The 24,895-nt window shown below is 52.8% G+C and overlaps 8 protein-coding genes across 8 annotated transcripts; 4 read left to right on the forward strand and 4 right to left on the reverse strand.

Annotated features, from left to right (window-relative positions):
• The first annotated feature begins 252 nt into the window (after positions 1-252).
• On the forward strand, positions 253-4,680 carry HD553DRAFT_315758 (uncharacterized protein). The gene is made up of 8 exons (XM_046180530.1): positions 253-1,619; positions 1,685-2,110; positions 2,175-2,549; positions 2,616-2,965; positions 3,035-3,254; positions 3,318-3,568; positions 3,634-3,735; positions 3,797-4,680. The coding sequence occupies exons 1-8, from the start codon at positions 573-575 to the stop codon at positions 4,638-4,640; spliced, it is 3,615 nt and encodes a 1,204-aa protein (XP_046034806.1). The 5' UTR covers positions 253-572; the 3' UTR covers positions 4,641-4,680.
• On the reverse strand, positions 4,681-8,302 carry HD553DRAFT_298914 (uncharacterized protein). Its single transcript, XM_046178593.1, has 2 exons — positions 7,668-8,302; positions 4,681-7,605 (listed from the first exon to the last, which is right to left on the reverse strand). The coding sequence occupies exons 1-2, from the start codon at positions 8,266-8,268 to the stop codon at positions 4,715-4,717; spliced, it is 3,492 nt and encodes a 1,163-aa protein (XP_046034807.1). The 5' UTR covers positions 8,269-8,302; the 3' UTR covers positions 4,681-4,714.
• On the reverse strand, positions 8,303-9,961 carry HD553DRAFT_315762 (DnaJ-domain-containing protein). Its single transcript, XM_046180531.1, has 5 exons — positions 9,763-9,961; positions 9,341-9,696; positions 8,726-9,265; positions 8,572-8,662; positions 8,303-8,506 (listed from the first exon to the last, which is right to left on the reverse strand). Exons 1-5 carry the CDS (start codon positions 9,857-9,859, stop codon positions 8,451-8,453), a joined length of 1,140 nt encoding a protein of 379 aa, XP_046034808.1. The 5' UTR covers positions 9,860-9,961; the 3' UTR covers positions 8,303-8,450.
• A 456-nt stretch (positions 9,962-10,417) lies between these two features.
• HD553DRAFT_275139 (tRNA synthetases class I (C) catalytic domain-containing protein) lies at positions 10,418-13,537 on the forward strand (the record flags this gene model as incomplete). The annotated part of the gene is made up of 12 exons (XM_046177892.1): positions 10,418-10,529; positions 10,574-10,776; positions 10,854-11,129; positions 11,208-11,300; positions 11,373-11,706; positions 11,776-12,005; positions 12,069-12,176; positions 12,251-12,376; positions 12,435-12,541; positions 12,604-12,883; positions 12,943-13,108; positions 13,170-13,537. 12 exons carry the CDS (start codon positions 10,418-10,420, stop codon positions 13,535-13,537), a joined length of 2,403 nt encoding a protein of 800 aa, XP_046034809.1.
• A 3,871-nt stretch (positions 13,538-17,408) lies between these two features.
• On the forward strand, positions 17,409-18,646 carry HD553DRAFT_315770 (uncharacterized protein). Its single transcript, XM_046180532.1, has one exon. The coding sequence runs from the start codon at positions 17,461-17,463 to the stop codon at positions 18,370-18,372; it is 912 nt and encodes a 303-aa protein (XP_046034810.1). The 5' UTR covers positions 17,409-17,460; the 3' UTR covers positions 18,373-18,646.
• Positions 18,512-20,660, forward strand: HD553DRAFT_84380 (uncharacterized protein). The gene is made up of 3 exons (XM_046184538.1): positions 18,512-19,064; positions 19,659-20,265; positions 20,421-20,660. The coding sequence occupies exons 1-3, from the start codon at positions 18,650-18,652 to the stop codon at positions 20,566-20,568; spliced, it is 1,170 nt and encodes a 389-aa protein (XP_046034811.1). The 5' UTR covers positions 18,512-18,649; the 3' UTR covers positions 20,569-20,660.
• On the reverse strand, positions 20,607-22,090 carry HD553DRAFT_315777 (uncharacterized protein). The gene is made up of 10 exons (XM_046180533.1): positions 21,986-22,090; positions 21,846-21,918; positions 21,528-21,772; positions 21,436-21,448; positions 21,299-21,373; positions 21,217-21,226; positions 21,073-21,142; positions 20,972-20,984; positions 20,894-20,909; positions 20,607-20,829 (listed from the first exon to the last, which is right to left on the reverse strand). Exons 1-10 carry the CDS (start codon positions 22,030-22,032, stop codon positions 20,753-20,755), a joined length of 639 nt encoding a protein of 212 aa, XP_046034812.1. The 5' UTR covers positions 22,033-22,090; the 3' UTR covers positions 20,607-20,752.
• On the reverse strand, positions 22,091-24,213 carry HD553DRAFT_298926 (uncharacterized protein). Its single transcript, XM_046178594.1, has 4 exons — positions 24,046-24,213; positions 23,725-23,968; positions 23,275-23,649; positions 22,091-23,201 (listed from the first exon to the last, which is right to left on the reverse strand). The coding sequence occupies exons 1-4, from the start codon at positions 24,166-24,168 to the stop codon at positions 22,294-22,296; spliced, it is 1,650 nt and encodes a 549-aa protein (XP_046034813.1). The 5' UTR covers positions 24,169-24,213; the 3' UTR covers positions 22,091-22,293.
• Positions 24,214-24,895: the final 682 nt, after the last annotated feature.

Below are 24,895 nucleotides of genomic sequence, written 5' to 3' on the forward strand. Positions count from 1 at the left end.
CGACATTGACCTGCCCATCTGCTCAGAGATTCTAAATCGTTCAACGTTGTTACGACGGTACGACATCTCGATGTTGTGAACGAAGAGATGGCCACAAGTACTGGCGGATGATGATGACTAAGCAGAAATGGGTCGAGGAAGAGGCGGATCCGCGCGAAGTTGGTAGAACGAGGCGAAAGGAGAGCGAACTCCTCGATACCGGGGCGGGGAAGTTGATAAACTGCTCGAGTTAACCGTCTCTACGCCCAAGCAGTGGCGAATACACCAATCCATCCATCTACCTACATATCACTTTAAGCAGGAACAAAGCATTCGCAGAGGAAAGAAACAGGCAGAGGTTTTCCATAGAGCGTCCTCTTTTTCGGTCTTACGATATCGGTTACGACAGCCAGTCTCGCCTCACTTAAAGCATAGAGATATAGACATACAGCATCTCATCAGCAGCAGCAGCAGCAGCACCATTAACATCAGCATCAGTAAATCACAGACAGACTCAAAGACTCACGGAAAAGGACTTGAACGCAACGAATCTTTCGCTTTTCGACTCTCCTCTTTGTATCGGTTCGAAAATCATGTCGCTCGCCACTACCGCTCCACAACAACCAGTCCGTCTCCCAGATGGCGGTATTCTTGCCGGTCAATCCGAGCATGGTCGCAGAAACAACGGCAACCACAACAACCAAAACCGTCGAAGACGGCCTTCTCAGGCGAACGGTGGCGAGCAGGCCGGAGACGTCATGCCCGGGACCGGGGCGTACCTCTTGCAACAACAGCAACAGCAGCAACGAGCTCGCGGGAATCGAGCTAGGCGAGGAAACCAGACTCACGGAGATGGGTCTGCGTCAGTACCGCCTCCTTCTCAGGTTCAGGCTCATCAGCAGCAGCCCAATGGGCAATCTGGACCTTCCACCGATGGTCAGCAAGGGCAAGGACAAGGACAGGGGAAACGAAGAAATCGCCCCCCTAGGCATCAAAACAGGCCCGCTCAAGGCCAGACGAATGGGGATACTCAACCCGGCAGTCAGCCCTTGAGTCGGGTTCCCACGAACGGGTCGACGGCGGGTTCGAATGCTTCGGCTTCGAACGCGCCTACGAACCGACGTGGTGGACAGGCGAGGAGCCGGGGTTTCAACTCCCAGCTGACCGAGACGGCGAATGGGGACGATAGGTTGGATCCCTCGGCTGGTCCTTTCGTCCCTGGAGATCGAGCTCAGCGGGGCAAAAATAATGGCAATCAGGCCAGACGTCCGCAGACTCATTCTCGGTCTCAGTCTCAAGGCAATCTGGATCAGCCGCCTCATCTGGCATCCGCATCGTCGACCTCTACCAATGTACAGTATCAGATACAGGATCAACAGAACCAAGCTCGTTCCCGGATCCAACCTCAACCCAACTACCGCCGGAACGCTCGGACGAGGAAGCCTTTCCAGGGCAACTTATCGGGTGCTACTATGGATTTCGAGGAGATGCAGGAAAGAGCCGTCATGGGCGGAGCTATCCCCGCTGCAGAGCGCAAATACAGGGGATGGGGAGGTATGAAGGATGAAGAAGACGGCTTGGTATCAAAGCTGGTCAGAGGACTTGGTGGTGTCGGTGGAAACTGGCTGGAGTGTGTGATCGTGAGTATTTGCGGCGTCCGTTGTGTGTGTCCTTTCATCTTCTGACACGCTTGGCTTGCTATCAGTGCTTTTCGACCATCTTACCTCAACAACCCATCTGGTCCTGCTCGCCTACGACATCGGCGGTGGTACCAGGTGAAATCACCACGAACGCATGCTGTTACACCCCCTTCCACCTTTCGTGCATTCAAGACTGGTCTTCCCGATCTCTCGCCGAAGCGAAAGAAAAGACCAGAGACAGGGATACCCGGATCTACCCGGAAGAACCTGTTCTCACCTGGAGGTGCCCCGGCTGTCAGAAGAAGCGGGTCAAGGAGGCCAACAAGTACGAGTGTTACTGCGGCAAGGTCAAGAACCTGTCGACTGGTCACGGAGCGGTTGGGAAGGATACGACTGGGGATGGCTCGAGCCTGGTCTTGCCCCATTCGTGCGGGAACAGCTGTTCCAGGGATAGGTCTTACTGTGGACACCCTTGTCCCTTGCAGTGTCACGTAAGCGCGAGAGAGCGAGAGACCAAACTCTGCAGCGGCTGATAATGATCTGCGCCCTCTATAGCCTGGCCCCTGTCCACCTTGTCAGGTCCCACTCGTCATCCCCTGTCCATCTCACAAGAAGGACCTCGTTGTCAAATGTTCGCTCGCCAAGGGAAAAGACGTTCCTGTACCGGCATGCGAAGAGCCTTGCGAAAAGCTCCTGGCGTGTCAAGCGCATGCATGTGACAAACTCTGTCACGATGGCGATTGCGCCAAGTGCACAGCGAAGGAGACCGTTCGGTGTTATTGCGGCGTGGATGAGCGGGAGGTAGATTGCGGATGGAGAAAGCGAGAGGAGCAGACTTGCGGAGACGGAAAGGATACCTGGGAAGGAAGGTTTGGATGTGAACGGGTATGCGCGAGACCGTATGATTGCGGAAATCATACGTGTCAAGAGGTACGTTTTGGGTTTGAAACACGTAACTCTTGCCTGTACACTGACAACAAGCCTCTCCATCTGCAGGAATGTCACCCGCATCCTCTCGAAACCTTGAAATGCCCACGATCGCCCGATTTGGTGACACATTGTCCATGTGGACGAACGCCGCTCGGCGAATTAACATCCACTTCAAGGATGTCGTGCACAGAGAAGATCCCGACCTGCGCTCTCAGGTGCAATCGACCGCGGTCTGACTGCGATCATCCGTGTGATAAACTCTGTCACGAGGGCGAATGCACGCCCTGTAGAGAGATGGTTGTCCTTCCTTGCCGATGCGGTTCCAGCAAGGTCGAGATGATCTGCTCGGAAAGGCAGGAGATGGAGAAACAAGGGCAAGAAGTGCTTTGCGAAAGGGTGTGCAAAGCATTGAGGAGGTGAGTTCCGATGTCGCTACTGGCAATGCAGAGTCGTGGTTTCCTGACTTTGCTTCACGTATTGTATAGCTGCGGACGCCACGAATGTGCCAGGTTCTGTTGTCCGCTTTCGTACCAGGCCAAGTTCAAGGGAAAGAAGCGAGATATTGCTGCTTTGGGTGACGACGAAGCGGGTCTACATACCTGCAGTCTTCCTTGCAACAAAGTATTGACGTGCGGCGTGCATCATTGCCCCAAGCCCGATCATCGCGGCCCGTGCCCGCCCTGTCTAGAAGCGAGCTACGAGGAGGTTCGTTCCGTTTCACCTCGGAATGACTATGAACCCTTTTGCTTACTCTGTTTTCCTTTACAGCTTGGCTGCAACTGTGGACGTACCGTCATCCATCCACCCATCCGTTGCGGTACGGTAATCGATTGCACGTATCCTTGTGCCCGACCTGCCCCGGAATGCGGCCATCCCAAGGTTCCGCATACTTGCCATGAGACCGAAGCATGTCCTCCATGCCCCTACTTGACGACCAAGAAGTGTGCATGCGGCAAGAATGAGGTGAAGAACGTTAGGTGTAGTCAGGAAAAGGTGACCTGCGGAGTCATTTGCAACTCGTGAGTCGAGATGAAAGCATTGGAACCTTAGCGGGTTCGCATGTGCTTATCCCTCTCTCTGCCAGGTTACTTTCGTGCGGTTACCATCACTGCATGAAGCCATGTCATTCGGCTGGAGATTGCGAGGAGCCTTGCCAGCAGGTTTGCCAGAAGCCCAAGCGACTTTGGTAAGTTTCCCTATCCGAAACACTGTCGAAACCGCTGCTAAGCCTACTCCCGCACATATAGCAAACACCCCTGTCCGATCACTTGCCACGCTCCTTCCGCTTGTCCCGAGGATGAACCTTGCAGTGCGACTGTGGATCAGACTTGTCCTTGCGGCCACGTAAAGCAGCGAACAGCCTGCGGGGCATGCACGGGCAACCCGGTCTCACGGGAATCCGTACAACTCAAGTGCGTTTCCGAGTGCGCTCAACGTCAACGTAACGCCAGGTTGGCAGAAGCCCTTGGGATCAAACCTTCGGAAAAGCTCGTGGAGTATCCCGCCGAACTGCGCACTTTCGCAACCGCCAATCACGCCTTTGTGCTTACCGTCGAAAAGGCCTTCAACGACTTCTTTATGGGACCAAAACAAGCGACATTGTTACCTCATACCCCCGCTCACAAACGTCAATTCATCCTGGGGCTCGCCGAAGTCTACCGCTTTGGAACCGAGCTTGTCGACGCAGACCCACACCGGAGTGTGCAGCTCCGTCGACGGATCGACAGTCGAATCCCGAATCCACTCCTTTCTGCTGCCACCGGTGCTCCTCCAGCTGCAAAGCGTCAACTAGGCGGGTTGGGCGATATGAAGAAGGCTTCCTTTGCCAGTTTAGCTGGACCTAGCTCGGTTATCGCCCCAAACCCCGTCAGAGGATGGGGGAGTGCATCGCTCTCGCGTCCCTCTAGCCCCCAAGTTCACCCTTCGCGAATGTCGGGAACGCCATCGCTTGCTCGTCCTTCGAGTCGGCCTGAACCACCGGTGTCAACTGGCTCGGGGATTCACAAACTCGATCACATCACGGGTTCTTATACCCCACCTCAGAAAAGAGACATCGAGGAGAATGCGAAGGATTGGGATGAGGAAGATTAGCCGGATGTAGCTCGGGGACGCTAAATGATGATCGATCACTACGCTGTAGTACATCTGTATGATACATCATCTTGTTAGGCTCGAATATCGCTCAAGACTTCTCCTTTGAGGTCTCGCTCGATCCCCGCCAATAGTCGCGTGTGGTGGGCCTCCTTGTCTCCACTCTGCACTGCTGCAGCAAGGTGGTGGACAGCAACGGAATAGAGGAACGGCTGATTTGCCTTGGTCACCCATTGTTTCGTGAGGGCTTGTAAATACGCAAACAACATGTCGGGATCCTCTTCGTGTGGCTCGTAATATGGCATAAGAGAACCTGTCTCCAGCAGCACCTGCTCTTTCGAGAGCCTCACTGATCGCAGAACCGAAGGCTGCTCTGACCATACAAGCTGGCGATAGTCGATGGGATAAGCTTGAGAGATAGGAACCAACAAAAGCTGGCTGAACGTAACGTCTGAAAGGGACATGGCGTCGTAAAGCTGGACAAAGTCGCCGTAGATCTGTAGGAAGGTTGTTTCTGCCGGAGTGATCGATGTGGAAACCTCGTCGAGCCTGGTTTGTGGTAGGCTAGCTTGTGGCTGCAAACAGGGCGTAACCATCTCCTGTAGAAGACGGGAGACTACAGGGTCTCGGAACATCTCGTCATTCCTTTCCACATCCCTCGCTCCCTCGAGGAGGAATACCTTCATTGCATTTAGAATGACGGTCGAGCGACTCTGCGACTGCCGACTGAATCGCTGCACGAGACTGGCTAGGGTCAGTGTCGCCCGTACCATTTCCAAGCGACTCGCGTCCCAAGCTGGAGGAAGTTGCTTGAAGACCGTAGACGACTCCCGTCGCAAGTACTGCTCCAAAGCGATGTAAACCCAATCCGATCGCAATGGTAGGCCTTCCACTGCTTTCTGGTTCCGATCAGACACGCGCAACGTAGCGGTTGCTCTGAGCATGTTCGATAGCGGTGTCTCTGGTGTCGCAAGGTGTTCCAGATCTGGTAGTATACCGTAATGTAGGAATGGTCTGAGAATGTAGAGGCCGTGGCGATGTCCCACCTGTTCGATAATCTCGTCCGGCCAGGCTAGATCAAGCAGTTTGTCCACAAGCTGCATGGCGTGGTCTTCCTCACCCGGCCGAGCCGCTTCAATGATGGGGACCGCAGCTCGAGCGAACTCGGCGGGCGGGAGAGATCGTTGCAAGATCAACAGCTGGTATGAGAGGACATTGATGGCTGAAGAAGTTGTCGTCTTCGTATTTCCTGCCTCCGGTTCGAGCAATTTTTTCAAGCAATTCGCGATATCGAAATCATCGGCCTTGCGGAATGCGGACAGTCCTAGGGTACCGAGCAGCTCGGTTAAACGAGCCGCGAACATGGCACGTAGCTGAGATTCTTCGGTATTCGCCTTGAGGTCGCTAGACAGGATCGTTTGCAGGGTTTGCAGAGGTTCAACCTCTTGCAAAGCCGTCTTCAATGCCACCTTGTCATCGTTTCCATTTCGCTCGTGATTCAGCTCGCACCCTCTGATCCATGCCGTCAAGACTCCAACAGCGGCCGTTGCTGTCTCCCAAATCGAGGCACTCATTTCGACGTTTTGAGAAGGCCATAAAGCGCGCAGCACGTGCTCCGCCTCATCCTGCCAACCGTAGCTGGATATCTGGGTCCAGATGAGATCGTGCTCATGTTCCAGACTATGCGGGTCCTTAGCAGAAACCAACCAGACGCGCAGCAGGTTGAGGTAAGCCCGGGTCGTGTAGAGAATCTCCGGTTGATCGTCTTTATGTTCACGGCGAGCGACCCAAACCCCGAGCGCAACCCAGATCTCCGAGGTGTTACTCAACAGGGTGCCATTGAGACCGTAACGCGCCAGTTTCTCGTAGAGATCTATGATGAGTCCGGCGAAAGTCCAGGCCTCCGTATCGGTAGATGAAGCGGAAGCTCCGCTCCATGGAGCAAAGTACAAGAACTTGAGTGGTACGTCATATGCCCCTACGTTTAAAAGATTCTTTGTTGCGGATCTCGAAGCCGTTGTGCAGGATCTTAGCAGGCGTATCACGAGCAGCGAAATGGCAGCCTCGATCCGCCCATCAGCGGTCTCTCGGTCGCCCGTTGGTCGGGGCCACTCGAGCTTGCCCAAAAAGTTTCGCAGTAACCGTGGTACGATCAGGGCCACCTCATTCGAGGCTTGCACAGAACTGAGCGAGATGTTGAGCAAGATGCCGACGAGTTGACGGATTGAAGTCAAGGACAGATGGGAGAAACGGACAGGCTGATCGAGCATTCCAAAGATTCGATCCAGTATCGCAGGGAGGGGGAGAAGTTTGACCCATGCCGCAGTATGGGCAAGATGTTCGGGATCGTTCATCAGACCGTCGTCCGAGAGACCGTTGCCCTCGATCGCAGACCTGGGATTACTGCCCATAGACGCGTACAGGGCAGTGATGGCTTCCCGAAGGACCCCAGCGTTCTTCTCGGCCGAACACAGGACCCCGACGATCACGTCGATCCCTCGTTTCTGCACCTTGCTTTCGTTGATCTGCTCTCGTACAGCTTCAGGGTATGTATCCCGTTGGCTCAACACCTTGCCAAGAACGCCCAGCATCATCGTTCTCTGTGGCAGAAAGGTGCTAGCGCACAGCTGAATGATTTCGTCCACGGTATACCCCGCTCGGCCGGATTCGTCCCCATGGTGGTGCAATCCTTTGTGTGCCGCCATTTCCTCGGATTCAGCCACTGTCAAAGGCTTGCCCGAAAAGTCGAAGCGAGTCTGATGTGTCGACGACCCTTCTGTGGCTGCAGGTCCAGGTCTACTAGTTGACTGGATCCATTCGAGCTCGGCTGGGTTTGCAGCTTGATTAGGAAAGTAGCGTTGATGAATATAGCTCGGCGACAGTTCGTCGATCGTGGTTTCGTGTTCCGAGCCAGAAGGTGGTAAGGGCACGGGATCTTCAGCGAACCTGACTTTGGCCTGAGCGCCTGGAAATTCGAGGTCTCAGCTATGGCGAAACTCATCAATCAACGCTTCAAAATCCACTCACCAGGCTTCTTTGCTCCTACACCTGCTGATTCGGCGAAAGTTTCGTCTTGTTCATCAGGCTCTCCTTCCTCGACCTGCTGAGTCTCGGCATCCGGCTCGCCGCCCGACGAAGAGACGACCTCCTCTGACGGTTTCTCTTCCCCAGAGCTCGACGGTCCGGAAGTTTGCTGCTGAGCCTTCTTCTCAGCCCTAGATCTTAGCATTGCCAATAGATCCGGAGAAATCATCGACTCGAGCTCTTCTAGCTCATGATCCCTCTCTGACCGTGACATCCCGGCGATCTTGGCATCGTTCTCGTCCTGGCAATCCTTGAGGAGATCCTGAGTGGACCGGCCTGTAGCCTCCCTTTCCGCCAGGTCCGGCTCGCTTCCCGTCTTGAAAGCTGGACCATCAAAACGACTTGTTTGCACTACAGGCGGCGCATTCGAGTATGGCCGAGCTGACGGCCCGGCCGCTGCAGCTCCTCTCGCTCTCTTGAACTGAGATATCCGTTGTGACCGATGTTGAACCTGAGGAAACCCGGATTGGGACGGAGTTGGGGGTGCAGGAGGTGCAGCAGACGATGCGCTCGACCTCTCGGTGACTTCCTTGACCAGAGACATGATTGGTTCGTAAGGCTGTATTCCATATTCGAGATCCCTCGAGTAGTAGGTAGCAGTAGACAGAGTAGAATTGATACATGACATGAGTTGCAAGTACCTCGACCTGAAATCTCGACCTCCACCCTTCACAAGATTACGTAAGCAGAAAGACCCATGCCAATGGTAATGCTGTATAGTAAATGCTACAACTCGTCTCTATGTCTATTCGATCGAGTCTTGGCAAACACGGCTTCCAGAGCTGAGAGGGGTAGGGGTCCCAGTTCAGCATGGTGCAACACACCATCTCGATTCGCGTCTGCTTACCGTCTCTTGTCGAATCTGAAACGCTCGATGGCATGACGACTGAGTACTCGATATAAAGGTCACCATGCGGTAGATGAGCATGTGCTGGCATCTGATTTATGGAAGCTCGATATCAGCAAGGGTCGCCCGTACTATCCCAACCTTAAAAACTCACTCCCTCTCCCTTGATGACATCGACGTGACCTGGCTGGGTAGTCCCCGGGCGAGCGATCCTTACGGTCTTGCCATCCAGATGTGTCAGATTCCTCTCGAACCCTAACAGTGCCTCATCGACCCCGATGATCTCTCTGCGATATAGCCCCGCATCTTTTCTCCTCCACTCGGCGTCCTTGTGCGCGTACACCTTGACGAGGACGTCGCCGGGGATATCCCAGTCTGGGCTCTCGTCCGCTTCCCCGTCGAACAACATCTCGAAGCCTTCATGAGCGCCTGGAGGTAGGTAGAAGCTGAGGTTGTTGTCGCTCTGTACGACCTTTTGTCCGCGGCAGTGAGGACACGGTTTGGCTACCGTCTTGCCCTTTCCGTGACAGGTGTTGCATGTCGCTTGCATCTGGGTGAACATTCCAGGGAAGATCTGAGCCTTTTGGATGGTGACACCAGCACCTCGACAGGTCTTGCACGTGTGAATATCAGAGTCGGAAGCGGCCCCGGATCCTCGACAATGATCACACAAGGTCTTGCGAGGGAGGGTGAACTGTAGGGTACCGGCAAGGAACGGTCGATTTAGCCGAACTGACCGAGCTCAAAACCGCGCACGCAGGTCACTGACCTCCTCGTAATTCCCAACAAACATGTGCTTTAACTCGACGTCCATTCTGACCTGCATATCCGGCCCTCTTCTCTCCTGAGGACCTCGACCCCCTCCTCCGAAGAATTGACTGAACATGTCAAAGGGGTTATGATGCCCCCCACCTCGATTGCCCTGCTGCTCGTGCTGCTTCAACCCCTCGTGCCCATATCGATCGTATATCGACCTCTTGTCCTCGTCTGACAGGACTTCATAGGCTTCCGAGATGGAGATGAACTTTTCTTCGGCATCAGGCGCAGAGTTCTTGTCTGGATGGTATTTCCGAGACAGCTTGCGGTAAGCCTTTTTGATTTCGGATTCTCCAGCGCTCTTCGAGACTACATTGATCGATTTGGCTTAGCACACTTCTTGGCGATTAATAACAGCCTGATTATGGAGCTCACCTCCCAGAGTCTTGTAGTAATCCTGCTGTGCGAGTACACAAGCTAGACTGGCCAGCAAGAGCAGACATATCCGCAGGATCGTCGTCGTTTGCGACATTTCGAGAAGAAGCGCGGTCAAGCCGAGGGAAACGTCCAGACAGAATCCTGCAGGTTCCAATCTTAGTCAAGTCTATCGGGCTTGTGTCTATATGGTAGCTCTTGGAACCCTGCCTCCAAAGGTGGTAACGTGCAATAGGATTGAGATGGACACTATCGATGTGGAAGCTCGAAGTCTCCGGAGCGAAGGCGACGCGGATGCAAATTACGGCATCACCCAGAGCCGCTCCTATCGAAGGTGAAATGTCTGACTTGATCAACCTTTATCCAGAACTACCTCCCTTCAGACTGGTGCTATGCGAAATCGAGACATCTCCACCACCTAGGCCCGAGACAGGATCGGAATCAAAGTAGATTGGAGCTAATTATCCGTCATTCGCGAACCCGGATCGTCAAATTTACGAGCTGGATGCTACTTCGAGGCGTACAAACTCTGTCAAGAACTACCACACTCGTTTCTCCAAGTTCGATACTCCCTTCATCTGCTCGCCTGGCCATCAAGTTCCGGTCTAGAAACCAAGCTATTACCTACTCTCAACTCCGTCCTCACTCTTGTAAGATGGCTCAAGCCGCTAGTACCAAAGTAACCCAGCCGGAATGGCAGGTCCCAAAACCTCTGGTCGAGGAGCCCGTTCTCAAAGTCTACAACTCGTTGACCCGCAAAAAGGCAAGTCGAAGAGCTGGCTCCTCCTCGGTAGGATCCTTGTCTAACCAGTCTGCTATCTGACACAGGATCCCTTTGTACCTCTCAAGGGACGTCAGGTCGACTGGTACAACTGTGGACCTACCGTCTATGACTCGGCACATATGGGACATGCTCGAAACTACCTCACTCAGGATATCATTAGGAGGATCTTGAGAGATTTCTTTGCCTACGACGTCAACTTTGTCCAGAACGTGACCGACTTGGACGACAAGGTGCGCCTATAGTCACGAGTTTTACCGAACACGAGCTGACCGAGTGTAATCCTGCTTTCATGATCATGTAAAAACAGATCATTGTCAGGGCAAGGGAACAGCATCTTCTCAAAGCTTTCCGAGATGCCAACCCTACCCTGTCGGAAACCTTGAAAGGCGACATCAAGACCGCCTTTTCCGCCTACTTGAGCTCGAAACTCTTGAAAGTACTCAAAGAGACCGATGCGCCTCAGCAGGGTGAGACCGAGCTTGCGACTCTGGATAGGTTGTTCAAGAAGGATCAGTCGGATGCGGCGTGGGCGAAGGAGATGAGGGAGAAGGAAGAAAAGTTTGGGTTGATTTTGGGCAGCCTTGTGAGTCAATCTCTTTTCGTATCATTATGGAAGCAAGATCTTGCACTAAATACGAGACTGACTTTGTCCTCATCGTAGCAATCCGCCAAGGCGGGCATCGAGACCGCAAAAGATGCCAACGAGGCCATCGATATGGCCAAAGATGTTCTCTCATGGTATCTTGACAAAAAGGTCAGTAAAGAGAACTTATATCTAGCTTTCGGACCGCTCGCTTATTGGCGTTTAATCTTCCCCATATTGCAGGACGGACACACCGTCACCGATCCTGCCATTTTCCGTGCTTTGGCCGCTCATTGGGAAGACTCTTTCAACTCGGACATGCGCAAGCTTCGAATTTTGCCACCCGACACGGTCACCCGAGTTTCGGAATACGTTCCTGAAATCGTCAGCTTCGTCGAGAAGATCATCGAAAACGGGTTCGCTTATGTTCAGGAGGGAAACGTCTGGTTCGACGTCGAAGCTTTCGAGGGCGCCAAGAATGGAAAGGGCAAGGAAAAGGAGGAGGACTTCGAGCACGTCTATGCCAAGTTGGCACCGTGGAGCAAGGGCAACAGGGAATTGTTGGAGGAGGGTGAAGGTAAGCGTTGTATACTAGGTGAAATGTTCGGGGGTTTCAGACTGATAGAACTTGATAACTGTGCCGAAGGCTCGCTAACGACAGGTCGAACGAAACGTTCCTCGGCCGACTTCGCGCTTTGGAAGTCTTGCAAGCCTGGCGAGCCCACTTGGCCTTCGCCCTGGGGTCCCGGACGACCTGGGTGGCACATCGAGTGCTCGGTGATGGCTAGCGAAGTGCTCGGGCGACGGATGGATATTCATTCCGGTGGAGTGGATTTGATGTTCCCTCACCATGACAACGAGATTGCGCAATCAGAGGTCAGTATCTGCGGTCTTTTGTTTTTCGTTGCGATGCTGATTATATCGCTGCCGGATGAATAGGCATACCATGACTGCCGCCAATGGGTCAACTACTTCCTGCATACCGGTCACTTGCACATTCAAGGACTCAAAATGAGCAAATCGCTCAAAAACTTTATCACAATAGAGGTTCGTTGTCTAGCAAGTTAAAATCAAGGCATAATGAAGGTCTGACCGGTCAGCTCCACGTTACCCTCATCTAGGAAGCACTACAAACCTGGAGCCCAAGACAACTTCGATTGGCCTTCATGATGCAAACGTGGAGTTCGAAGATGGACCTGACAGACGGCACGCGGACGGGAATGGAAAATATCGAGGAGACCTTCAACGTGAGTCGATAAGGTCTGCCTTGGCAAGTGCGACGCTAATCCTCACTGTATGGAACAGAACTTTTTCCGGAAAGTGAAAGCCAAAGTCGCCGACTTTGAGAACACTCTAGCGCCATCAGATGGATATCATTACCATGAAGACCTTGAGAAGCGCTTGCTGGAAGAGTAAGCGACTAATAGCAATGACGTCTGGCCAGTTCGCCGAGTTGACTTTATCTTGTTTCCAGCCTGCACAAGTCCCAGCACAGCCTACGAGTAGCCCTTTGCGACTCGTTCAACACACCAGAAGCGCTTATCGTGCTCACAGAGCTGGTCAGCTCCGCGAACGTGTATCTGCAAGCTCGGCCAAGGCCTCGTAATATCGAGCCCGTCAAATCTGTGGCTCAGTGGATCACCAGGATGCTCAAGATGTTTGGACTCGGTGAAGGTGCTGCGATTCATCAGGACGGTGCGATCGGGTGGGGAGAAACGATGAAGGCTGGACAGGAGGAGGAGACTACCGTTGACGTGAGTGAAAAACAGCAAGAGCTTCAGATGCGTTTGCTAATCGGTCTGGTATCTGCTAGCGGGAAGCCATCCTCATGCCATATTTACGCACATTGTCCACCTTCCGTGATGATCTCCGAAAGCTGGCCTTGGGAGGTGCTACCGGAAAAGACTTTTTGGAACTCTGCGACCGACTGAGAGATAACGAATTGGTTGATCTCGGTGTCGCCTTGGATGACCAAGAAGGTAAGCCCAATATTTGCCTTGCGAATTTGTGCACAGTCTGATAGTCCGACTTGTACGACAGATGGACATGCTCTAGTCAAACTCGCTCCCGCCGATGATCTGCGTCGAGCTAGAGATGAGAAGAAGGCAGCGATCGAAGCCAAGCTCGCACGAAAGGCGGCCGCCGCCGCTGCAGAGGAGCAGAAGCGTCTGGCCAAGCTAGAAAAGTCGAAGATATCGCCGCTCGAGATGTTCAGGCCGCCACATGTGGACGCAGGTCTTTACACAGCGTGGGACGAAAACGGTCTTCCGACCAAGGATGACAAGGGTGAAGATGTTACGAAAGCTAAAAGTAAAAAGCTGAAGAAGGAATGGGATGCTCAGGCCAAGGCGCATGAGGAGTGGAAGAAGATTGTTGGCACGGGCGAGGTCGTTGAAGGCAGCTTGTGATCTAGAACAGATAGAGCATATTGCATCCTGCCTCGCTAGACCTTGGCAAGTTTCTCGATTTTATCGATCCTCTCTATCTTCCCGATCCGCTCAATCCTCTCGATTCCTTCATAAATAGCGTTGCCATCGTTGTCGATCTTCGCTGCCGAGAACCTCTGGGTGATCTCGGACCCGTCGATCCGCTCGACTTTTTCGGTCTTTTCGAGGACAGTTTCCGGCTGGGCGACTGCCTCTTGCCTGGAGCTTTTCAAGAGATCGTGATCGAGCTTCAAGCTCTTCATGAATACGAGTAGCTGATCTTCCGCTGGTTCCGGTCGATCCCATACAGTTCATCAGCTCGGAAGGGCGTGTAGTACAGTCTCGTGTACTCTTACCTTTCTGTTGGGTGGGTTGCCCCTGTCCGAAATATCTGCGGAATCTCGTAATATACTCGAAGGATCCATCACTGATGGTTAAGACACTTAGTTGGAGAGGGAATGAGTCCGAGGTGAACGAAGTCAAATCTTACGGGTGTGACCAATGTATCTCAATGGGCCGCTTGCCATGATAATGTCTGATCGCTAATTCACCACCTATTGTCTTGCCGAGCTTAGTCCGCAGGCTCTGTGGGCTATAACCAGATTGCTGCAGCGGTGGTGCTTACCCTCTACATCGTTCACCCGTCCGAATATCTCGTAGTCGTAGTCTTCACCCTTCACGTATATATGCGGCTTACGAGGTTCCTGCTCCTTCGCCAAAAGATACTTTGGCTCAATGGTGGGGTCGACCTCCAGTATGCCTCTGACAAGTTCATCGAACTGCATAGACTTGCTGAAATTGGGACACGTCTTTGGAGAAGAAGGAGGAGGAGGAGACATAGCAACTAGAGCTACAGCTTGTTATACTTTATACTGGAACAGCCTGTATGTACCCACGTGATCACGAACATCGTGTATAGCATGTATAGAGATCGTAGAGGCCAGTTTATATATTCTGCAAAGAAGGTTGAAACACACGATGCTGCTCCTCTCGCCCAATCGGATAGTAAGGGGCACAGGATGGTTATGGTGTGATGGCTGATTCGCACAACCGGGCGAGGACTCAAGCAGGAGGCCTCCTTTTGACTGTATCTCTATTGAATCAAGTCTAAGCGACCCAAAGGAGGGTATTCTTTCTAAGCGATAATGCTAAATGCTACATCTCGTTCAGGCACGATAGAAATGGTTGGGGACGTTCGATCATGTTGATCTGTGATCACACAGAAGATCTAAGATAGTACAGTTATACAGTTAATCAATTCAAAATAGGAAAAAGGAACAAGAAAGTGGGGATGTACAGAATATCCTTTCATTGGCTAGTAACCACAAATTTCTCTCCAGGCCTATGAACTGTGAGTTATGTCAAGGATCGCTGACGCTGCAAAGGGATCGATCATACCATAAGCCATAAGCCGTAAGATCCCTCTTCGTATGCTTAGCGTGTATCCTGCCCTTTCTGATTCTTTTCTTCTTCCTTTCTTTTGGGTGGATCTCGGTAACGCTTCGACAATCTTTGCCGAAGATTCCCGCATCAGCCATTCCGGACATGTTCCGTTATACTGTACTTTCACAGATCCACTTGTGACCTCGGTCCGTATCAACTTTTTGAATTCTTGGACTCCTTTTGATACGGAGTCAGGTAATCAAGATTGGCGATATCGCGACATATCGCGGCTGTCGCTTGACCTCTCTGTTGTAGACAAAAGGGCGTGGCCCCGGCGGAGGCAAATTGAAGAAGGAGTGAAACATGAGAAAAGTGCGAATCGTAAAGTCGTCGTGGATTCGCATATGTATGTATATCAAGGTTCAGACGGCGATCAAGATGATAATCAGAAAGCAGTCTAGAGAACGTAAATGTAGGGAATAGATTGGACGAGCTGTCTCATCCCTAGAGCAGACCCGTCGACGCATGATGCGCAGTAGCGGACGCGCTACATGAGGTCCTTTCCGCGATTCTGGGGGCAGTCTTGCGGGAGATAGATCTTGACGGACCCATCAGGATAGGTCAAGCGGGCCGAAGCCTGGTCTATTCGCGTAGCCGTACAGGTAAAACGTTAGTGCTGGAGAACCTCGGAAACTGGGTAGAAGGCTCTTACAACCAGGAAGACCGTTGTTCCAATAGTGAAACCCCTCGCCCCAGTAGTATTCATAAGCTCCATCGCTATCAAAACCAGACACCCGCGCATCACCGGTCAGCGGATCGCGATGATCCCGTTCGGTTCTCCAGAGTTGCAACTCACCAACAACTCTTATAAACGGTCATGTTGTTCTTGCCTGTGGTTTCCTGCCCCGCGCTACCGTTCTCCCTGAGCTGTATGTAATCGCCTGCAAAGCCGACACCCTCGTGAGAAGCCGATCTGCGTGAACGTAGCGATCCCGTTATACTTACTATTTTCGTCTTTATATGCAGAGACAAATTTATGTTTCCGGGTTAATTCAATTCCCCCTGGACCGATGACCTTGACGACAGGAGGTTTGAAGGCGGCCGCAGGCTGACGTTTCTCGGCCTCGCGAATCGCAGCGGCGACGCTGGGGGATCGACCGGCGAAAAGCTCCTTGAAGCGCTGAAAGACTTTGAATGGAGATAGGGACATGATGATGTGAGAAGTATGGGTGATCTTGTCAAGTCTGGGTAAAGTATGGTAAAGTTTCTAGCTTCGCTGTTTACGACGAAAAGTATGTGATGAAGATAGTCTTATATACCCTTCTTGTTCAGGAAGAAGCTTCTCGATTGCGTTGCCATAATGCCTAGTGTCTATTGTCGTGCACTGCGAATCGTGATCCTGTCTGATTGTTGTTTTTCGGGTCGGAGTTAGGCTCAACAATAACAACGAGGAAAACAAACTACCGACGACGACGGCTGAAACGTTTGTTTGTTGGTAGCGCGCGTGATCGACGTGATTCAGATTGAAGAGCGAAAGGGATTGATGGCAAGGTGGATCGGATTGATGGGAAGAAAGCAATGGCCGATCATTTCGATTCGATGATCAAGGAATCGTGAAAAGTCGGATTCCGATCGCTTTGCCATGTTTCGACTTTGGACTTGAACATACCATCGATATCACGTATCACGCCACCGATACCTTATACACAACCATATACTTCGACATCCCCAAACGACACATATTCAGTTCGTCGGCTACTCTGCGGGCCCCCACCCGCTGGATCGGCGAGCAGCCCAACGATCATACCCAGTGGCTAGATGTCCACCGCTCGTCGAAAGAAGTATACCGTTTAGAGTACTCGTACAAGACTCGTACGAGGTGCCACTATACCTTACTCCTGTTCCTTGTTGGCGACATCATCGCTCAGCACAGTCCAGTCGCTACCTGTAAGTTATCCTGGTGACTTCTCTCATAAAGGGTAGCGATAGGCTGAAAATTGACGTTTACCCAGTCCAGCGTTCATTCGGGTGATCAACTACATCAGCGTCATCTACTCGATCTGAAACAAGCACACAGCCCATCGTACCTATACCAGAGTAACTAGATCTTCCCTCTCGATACCATTGAATCGCATACAGTTTAAGAAGGGCTCGACGATGGCGGAATCGATGTCGCTCGCCAAACCCACACCTCCCCTTCATACCTTTGAAGCGACCTCGTCCGATCTGGCGAAGAACGTGTCCCGACAACCTCCAAAGTCGGAACATGCTCTCCCCGGCAAACATGCCGGCAATCAGCTCGTCATGGCCAGTCATCGCCCCAACAAAGGGGTCATCCTGTCAGAGGACGAATCTTATTGTTCGGAGGAGACTGTAGAGAACGAACCTACGGACCCGGAGTGGAATGGAAGCTCTGATGGGGAGGATGACACGAGTGATGACGAGAAACAATCCCAAAGGATGATACAGTACGCGGGCATCAGAGATATGCAAGCTATCGCAAGCCTTTCTAACATCGACGTATGCACAGGCAGAGTATACAACCAGTCCGCAGATCTTCTCGCAGGAAACAGCCTCCAGAGAAACTCAGACTCACGAGAGGACAAGCGTCGAGAGATCATCAATACCAGAGCATCGTCAATGCCGCGGTCACATGCGCCAGGCATGTCAGCCAAATGACCTCTCTTCGAGATGGTCCTCCACCGAAAGCACCGATCATCATCGATTCCCCCATACAAAAGCAACCGAAGAACACGACGACAGCCAGACCTCTCAAAGAGAACGTTCTGGGAGTCCAATTGAACGCACCGTCTACGACCAATATCATTGGAAATGGATTGCCTCTGCCCCTTCCGACGCAGATGAAAGTCCATCGCCCGCAATGGCCGACATTCCAGTTTCTTGATCACATCCAACCTGGACTACCGGTCCCAGATTTGAACCGCTTCAATCCCGTCATTGCAGCAGGACGACCACCGAATCTCGCCGCCGCTGGAGATCGAGCTGCCATCCCGCGAGGCGAACCCTCCGGCCACATCGTTCGACCTCTCTTGCTTCCTCCTGTACCTCCTCTTACCAAGCTCGCCGTCTCGGGAGAGAAATATCATCCCGGCGAGGCCAACCTCCCTCCCTTTCGAAACGTCTTTACACCCTGGGATTTGCGACCCTATCCGAAATCGCCACCCACCGCTCCGTCCAAGTGGCGTCCCTTGCCCCTCGCCGATCAACCTCTACCACGTGGACGTCCCGGACCAAAGTTTGAACCATGGGCTACCCGAACTGAATTAGTCCCGCCCTTGTCCCTGCCGAGTCAGCTGGACAAGCCAATGTCCATCGATCTCGACCGTGAAACGCAGTCGTGGTCGATGTGCGGCGCGGAGGGCGGAAAAGGAAAGGGTCGGGCTGGGATCGATCAGAGTTGGAATCCGGAATGACGACCTGCATGAATCTGCTTGCTCGATGAGCCGCATTGCGCTCCACACATCGACAACCGTACGGAAGCGACGATCCACCAGACTTCGTATCTCTTTCGATGACCCGTTTGTAATCGCCTGGAATCTTCTCGAGCCCTGCGAACGCAGATGACGAAGCAGAGATACGCATGTGCATGTTCGCAGTCATGGTCCCTTATCGTAGGCGAGCCTGAAACGTTTCTCGTGACGGCGGGGTTAGAACTGGGATACCACGAGGGCGTGTATCGTGGCGGAACGGATGTCCTTCTGCCGGCGGCGCATACCGCTGCGGGTCTCTGAGGGGCGTGATCACGTTCCTGACGCGTTTCCAACCGAAAGGTGCTCGCGAACGACGGCGAAGGATATTTTGGGTTGCGATCTCGACCGCGATTGTGACTTGCACGACCTTTGTGTTGATCCGCTCCGCATCGAATGGCCCATAGGATGCCAGGATACTTATTATGGTCGGGCTCGATTCCCGACCGTTGAGCTTCCAAGGGCGTGGCCTTTGCCATCGATTTCTATCATCTCATCTACATTCTTCATCACCACCCACTCGCTCGACCCCTCAACCCTCCTATTCAACACATCACGATGGGTGCCAACGTTTCCGTCTCTCGCCTCAGCACGATCGGACCTGGGCAAGCGTTCAACACTCAGATCCCCCACGGCAAGCTATCGCGATCCGCCATCGCCGCGCTGGGCGAGTTGGGCTACGGTCAGACGGGGTACAATGACGAGCCCGCCGTCGTCAACTTTTTCGCGACCGCCTCGCAAGCTGAAGAATACCACAAGCGAGCCATCGAGCTGTTGAAGGAAAAGACGCCCAAGAAGTTGAGGGCCGAGTTCCCCATCGTCGTCAAGCCGTGTCGGGTCACTCGCATGATCCAACCTACGGCCATGTGATCATCGCCCGGAGCATTTCGCGTTTGATCGATCATCAAAATGGAAGGAGGGTCGTCGGTGGATCGAGATCCACTGATGATCGTTTCATCCCTTGATCGAACGCGATGACCGGCATCGGCAAAGGGAAAGGAAGGGCGGATAGAAGCAGATTGGAAGACGACACTTTACGCGATGGAAGCATCACAACAATATTACACATCAATACGACCAACTCACGACGACACAATGAACGACGAACAACAACAAATAGAGACAGAGCAAGGATGACATGCGGCGAAGACGAATCCCCTTATAATCAACATTACTACTATCAACACAACTCGATCGACCCTATCCCCTCTCATCCTTACCGATCCATGAAGCTACAGTTCAAAGCCCTCGCCTACCGCGCATACCCACTTCAAAGCAGATTCCACATCACCGACATCACCGATCACGGATGTCATCGATACTGTCGACGCCCAAGCTTGACCAGTCGGCCAATGGATTTGCTCGTTGCACCCCTTGCCCTGCCTCACCGCAAGCGGACTGCGATGGCTTCCAGTACCTGGACGCTCGGGCTTTTGCGGGGGAAGAATCGACTGCAGGCTCCGCGACGGACTGGAACCTGCAGTCATCTCTCCCTCGTGCATCGAGCCATCCACCTCGTACGCCTCCTCGACGTAGGATGAGTTGGGCTTTTCGTCGGAATCACGGCGATCCATTCTTCGGTGCAAAGGAGGCCAAGGCATCGCCTGTCGGGGCTCTTGGCGACGTGAGGACACCGCCGGCAACCAGTGGAGATATGGTACAGCCGGATTTGCCAACTATCACTGGGTCTGCTCCGGGTACGGAGCTCTCCGAACAACACCAATCTCCTCTCGCCAAACGCATAATCAAACGCATCCCACGCATCCTATTCCCCTCGTCACACCAGCGACCTCGTTCGACATCGAACGCACGGCATATGACGGAACTGCGCAACTACGAGTACGTCAGTTGTTGCGCTGGATGCTATGGGTCGTGAGTATCGGCTTGTTATCTGAGAAGGCACGCAGAATTGCACAAGTTGCTGACGTGCGTGTATGTTGGCGATTGACAGTGGGTTGATTTGTGACAAACGGGAAAAGGGCATGTGCTCGCAGTGTGAGCGAGAGGGCAAAACGTCGTGCAACTGGATCACCCTTGCCGAACAGAGGGAGAGGGATCGATGGTAGCAGCACGAATGATGAGGGCAGGATGACATGGACAATTACATATTTACGGCTACGCTTTATTGTATACTGGACATAGATGATGTTTCTGTTTATTGATCGAGGATCGCGAATCACTATCCACATCTGCGGACTATACATGCGAGCACAATGTATGCCGAAGGCAAGGCTGTGCAGCTTTCGGAGCGAGCAAAACCGACATTCGGGGCTCTAAGGTAAAAAATACAGCTTTCGGATCGTGCGAGGCGGTCGAAAGTTGTGGACTATGCCGTTGTGGGTTTGTCCAGTCTGATATCGTCTCTTGCATTTAGGACGGAGAGGTATACGGTCCACGCGATGCCTTTTCCAAGATTACAGTAGTGAGTTAGCTGCAGTGGTTCCATATCAATCTCAAGGCAGCTTACCGCATGTAGATTGGAACTGGGTAATGAAGAATAAGATGTGAGCTTGGAAAGCCTGTCAATGACCCAGTCCACGCTTACAGGAACTCGATAACTGAAAATGGATGGGTAGCAACATGAATCGGTAAGTCAATTGGACGATCGAACGTTGTCAAATGCGCGACGACTAAGTTTAGGCTTACGGAAGGGGCATCAACCTGAAGTTGACGGCTTGCACTAGCGGCCATACTTTCCAATTGGCAATCAAAGCAGCTGAAAGACGGGCAGACGAGGGTTCGAGCGATCTCATTCAAGCACTCTACTAACACTCGAGTCAGGGCACTCACGGGTATACATCTGTAGAGCCAGGGTCGTAAACGGCTACGTCAGCAAGACAATCTCGCTGGGATACGAAACGATCAAACTCACATCGCTGAACTTGTCCTTGACTCCGTTGGTATCACGGCCTTCCATGTAGCCCATGGCTGCAACGAAAAGCGCCAGCTGCGACAGAGACCAAGGGTTAGCAGTATCCATCATTGTCGATCCATGTCTTTCTCACTCACACCGAAGGGCGCTCTATTGGGTACGTCGATCATGGCGGTCAGCGAGCGGGATCTGGATAGAAATTTGACTGCCGATCGATGCCAATACTCACAGCACGAATTGATCCATGAACACCCTCTTTGCGGTCTGTACGCCCGTGCTACCTCCCGGGACCTTGAGAGGGATTTTCCTCTCGAGGAATTTCATCCACACTCCGACCAGAGGACCGATAGCCACCCCGAACGCAGCGAACCGCAATGTACGGTAAGGATCATATGTAGGTGCAGGAGGCTGGAACTCTAGTGTATCGGGATGAGGAACCGATGGCCGAGCGAGGAGGATCTGCGATGTTTGTGCCTGATTGTCGTGGTGGAAATATAAGAGCTCGGTGGTAAGGTGGGTATTGATATCAGCTCATGCAGCTACTGACAACTGCGTCTCCGATACTATTAAGCGCTCCGTTGGTGATCATCAAAGTGGGGACCGGCCTCCTCTCGAAGTTGCTAAGATCATCGCGAGCTTATCAGCTGGTTGGCTCGATCGTGGTTGTAACACTCTCCAGTCTCTCACGAGGTGTAAACCTTGGCGAAAGCGCCAATCAGACCTGGAACGGGCATAGCGGACGATCTGTTTGCCTTGCTGTGCCAGGATGCAGGTCGATAGCAGAAGAAGCGAATAAAGTCGATTGTTCAAAGCTGAATGGTCAAATTCAAATCTCGAGATTCGTAAGGAAGCGACGTCTCCAAGATCGGCCATCGGCGACGCGAAAATCGAGAAAAGACGTCATCATCAGAGGGTCGGCGACTTGTGAAACGACGATGTGATCACAATCGAAACATGACCAAAATCTATTGGTATCAACCAAGTCTTTACAAAAATCAATCCTCGTCGTCCGTCTCGTACTCGCTGTCATCGGCGTCTCGACTGGCGGACCTGTCCACCTCGACGATAAGAGATCCGCCGCCCTGCATGATGATATCCCAAGATCCGCTTCGAAGGTCGACTTCTTTGCGCGGATAGCTTGTAAAGAGTTTGACTGGGGTATGAGAGACTGATTCACCGCCGTTGGTGTCGGCGGATGCGTATGGATCGACGAAGCCTGATGGAGCTATGGTGGGATCCTCGTCGGGCGATTTGTCGGTGGCCAAGAGCAGGCTCTCCGCCCATCTGAAGATGTCGGCCAAGCTCTCGTCGTCCTTTCTGAACACCTTGATGTTCCGCGCAGGTCCGTTGCCTTGCGGCAGTCTGAGCTGTATGCGCACGGCGAGACCCGCCTTGACGTCTTCGGCCGGCACTTCGACCATCTCTCGGAATCGTCGCCGTTGATACCGCCTCCATAGCAGCAAGTCGTCCTTCAACTTCTTCTCCAGAGCCTCTTTGTTCTGCCGTTCCCGTTCAGCCTTCTGTTTCCGTTCCGTCTCTTCCCTCTCCAGGCGTTCTCGCTCTTCCCTTTCCCGTCGCGATGCCATGATACGCTCGCTGTCTCGACGAGCCGACTCGGCGGCTCTCCGATCCTGGTCCTCACGCATCCTGCGAGACTCTTCGAGAGCCCTCCTCTCCCGTTTGACACGAGCGAGAAAAGGTTGACTTCGAGGGATCAGGGTCGAATCGAGCAAGTGCAAGATCGAGGGCAACGACGTCGTGGTTGCAGGCGAGCCCGCGATGGTGGTCAAGATGGTAAGTCGGGCGTTGGAGACCGAGGCGGAGGTCGTCGAACCGGTCGCAGGCGGGAGGAGCGAGAAGAAGGTAAGAGAGGGGTACGTGGTGATCTGCAAGGTCTGGGCGACTGTGTAGCGCAAAATGCAAAATGGACGGTGGTCAGCGCCAGTGTTCGCAAAGAAAGATGACTCGAGCCTCACCTTGATATGCCTCGCGATCGCGAACGTCTCCCGCCCAGACCGCGATATTCTTTTCGCGAAAGACTCGTCCCAGCTCCTCGTTCAGCAAGACCTCCCGCTTGAACGCCTCGTCGTCCTCGTGTTCAGCGCAACAGAGGATGACCACGCCGAGCTTGGGATCGGCTCTGATGCCTCGAAGGAACTCCTTGTAGGGGCCTCGGTAAAAGTCCGGCAGTTGATCGAGGTCGACTGGGGATGGAGTGTAATCTTCCCGTAGGGACTGGACAAAGGGCTTGTTCCGAGCCGATGGATTCGGGAGGATTCGACCTTGCGAGGAAGGAGGTACCAAGAGTCGAGGTAATATGCTCAGAATAGAGTTTGGAACGATGGTCCTCGCTGTGCAAAGGGGAGCATCAAGGCTTTCAGTAAGCAAGCGAACAATCAAGGAGACTGCCATCATCTAATGCTTACCTAACATGTACCAGAACCCGATCAGGATCCGCAATACGAAGCGGACGGGCAGAAAGAGACCGTAGACCGTTCCCAGACCGAGTCTTGCGACGATCGGGGTGCTTTGGTTTCGGCTGCTAGGAGGAGAGGGCGGATATGATGACCCTGACGAAGCCGTCCGTCGAGGGGATGCAGGTCTGGCAGGCGATGCTTGGCGACGGTGAGGTGTCGAAGAGGAAGCCGAATAGTGCAGATTTATAGCTCGCTGGCGAAGAAACATAATAGAGCAGAGTAATTCGTCAGCTAGCGTCGATGATTCGGGCGCGAAATGCGACCCCTCACCTCGATGTTCCAGTCGGAGGCCCGAAGGAGCTCTTCACAGCTTGTCCTCCCGATCTCGCCATCGGCAGCCGTGATGGCGACCATCTGGTCGAGGACCTCGGCTCTCTTGGCGGCAGAGTCCATGGTGTAGAATGAGTCTGAAATGCTGAACCGTGCAGACTCGATGGTGATAGGAGTGGTAGATTGTGACTTGCATAACTTGTGACTTGTGCGACGTAGATGATCGCTCATCGGCCATGTGCGGCGTGTCATAAGCGGACATTTGGCTGATTTGACATGTCCGCTATCCTAGTAGAACGGCCAAACAGCTCATCAAACGGTTTGACCGAGATGTAAGACCGTCTTACAGGTGCTACAACCGTTTTACACAAGTTACAACCGTTTTACGCATGTTACAATGCGGTATGACCGTTCTCACATGCCTATCGCCCGAAATCTGGGTAGCATCGAATACTTTGTATGAAAAAGTAGACCTCCGACAAGGATGATTATTGCTGGTCGGACAAAATTGGGCAATTGCCTATCGAGCTATTGACCCGGTTGACAACATTAACAAACGGTGTAATAACAAAAACGGGTTTGAGCGTCTGAATCTCGAGAAACATCGTTCGACATGCGTAAAAACGGTTTTTATGAGAAAAAAAACGGTTTTACAATCTGTGGAACCGTCTTACAACCTGTTCGACCGTCCTACCGGTTATTCGGGGACTAGCCGTTTCCCTCGGAAGCATTCGTCATCACTCGATTGATTGATCATCATCAGGGCCCGATCGTCAGTTCTAGCTAGCTAAAAGATAGATGGTTGCGGAAGCGAATTTGCAATGGTATAGCCCATCGGACCAGCCATCTC

The sequence above is a fragment of the Filobasidium floriforme genome, assembly GCF_021052385.1.
Source record: "Filobasidium floriforme strain CBS 6241 chromosome Unknown HD553scaffold_18, whole genome shotgun sequence".
NCBI lineage: Eukaryota > Fungi > Basidiomycota > Tremellomycetes > Filobasidiales > Filobasidiaceae > Filobasidium > Filobasidium floriforme.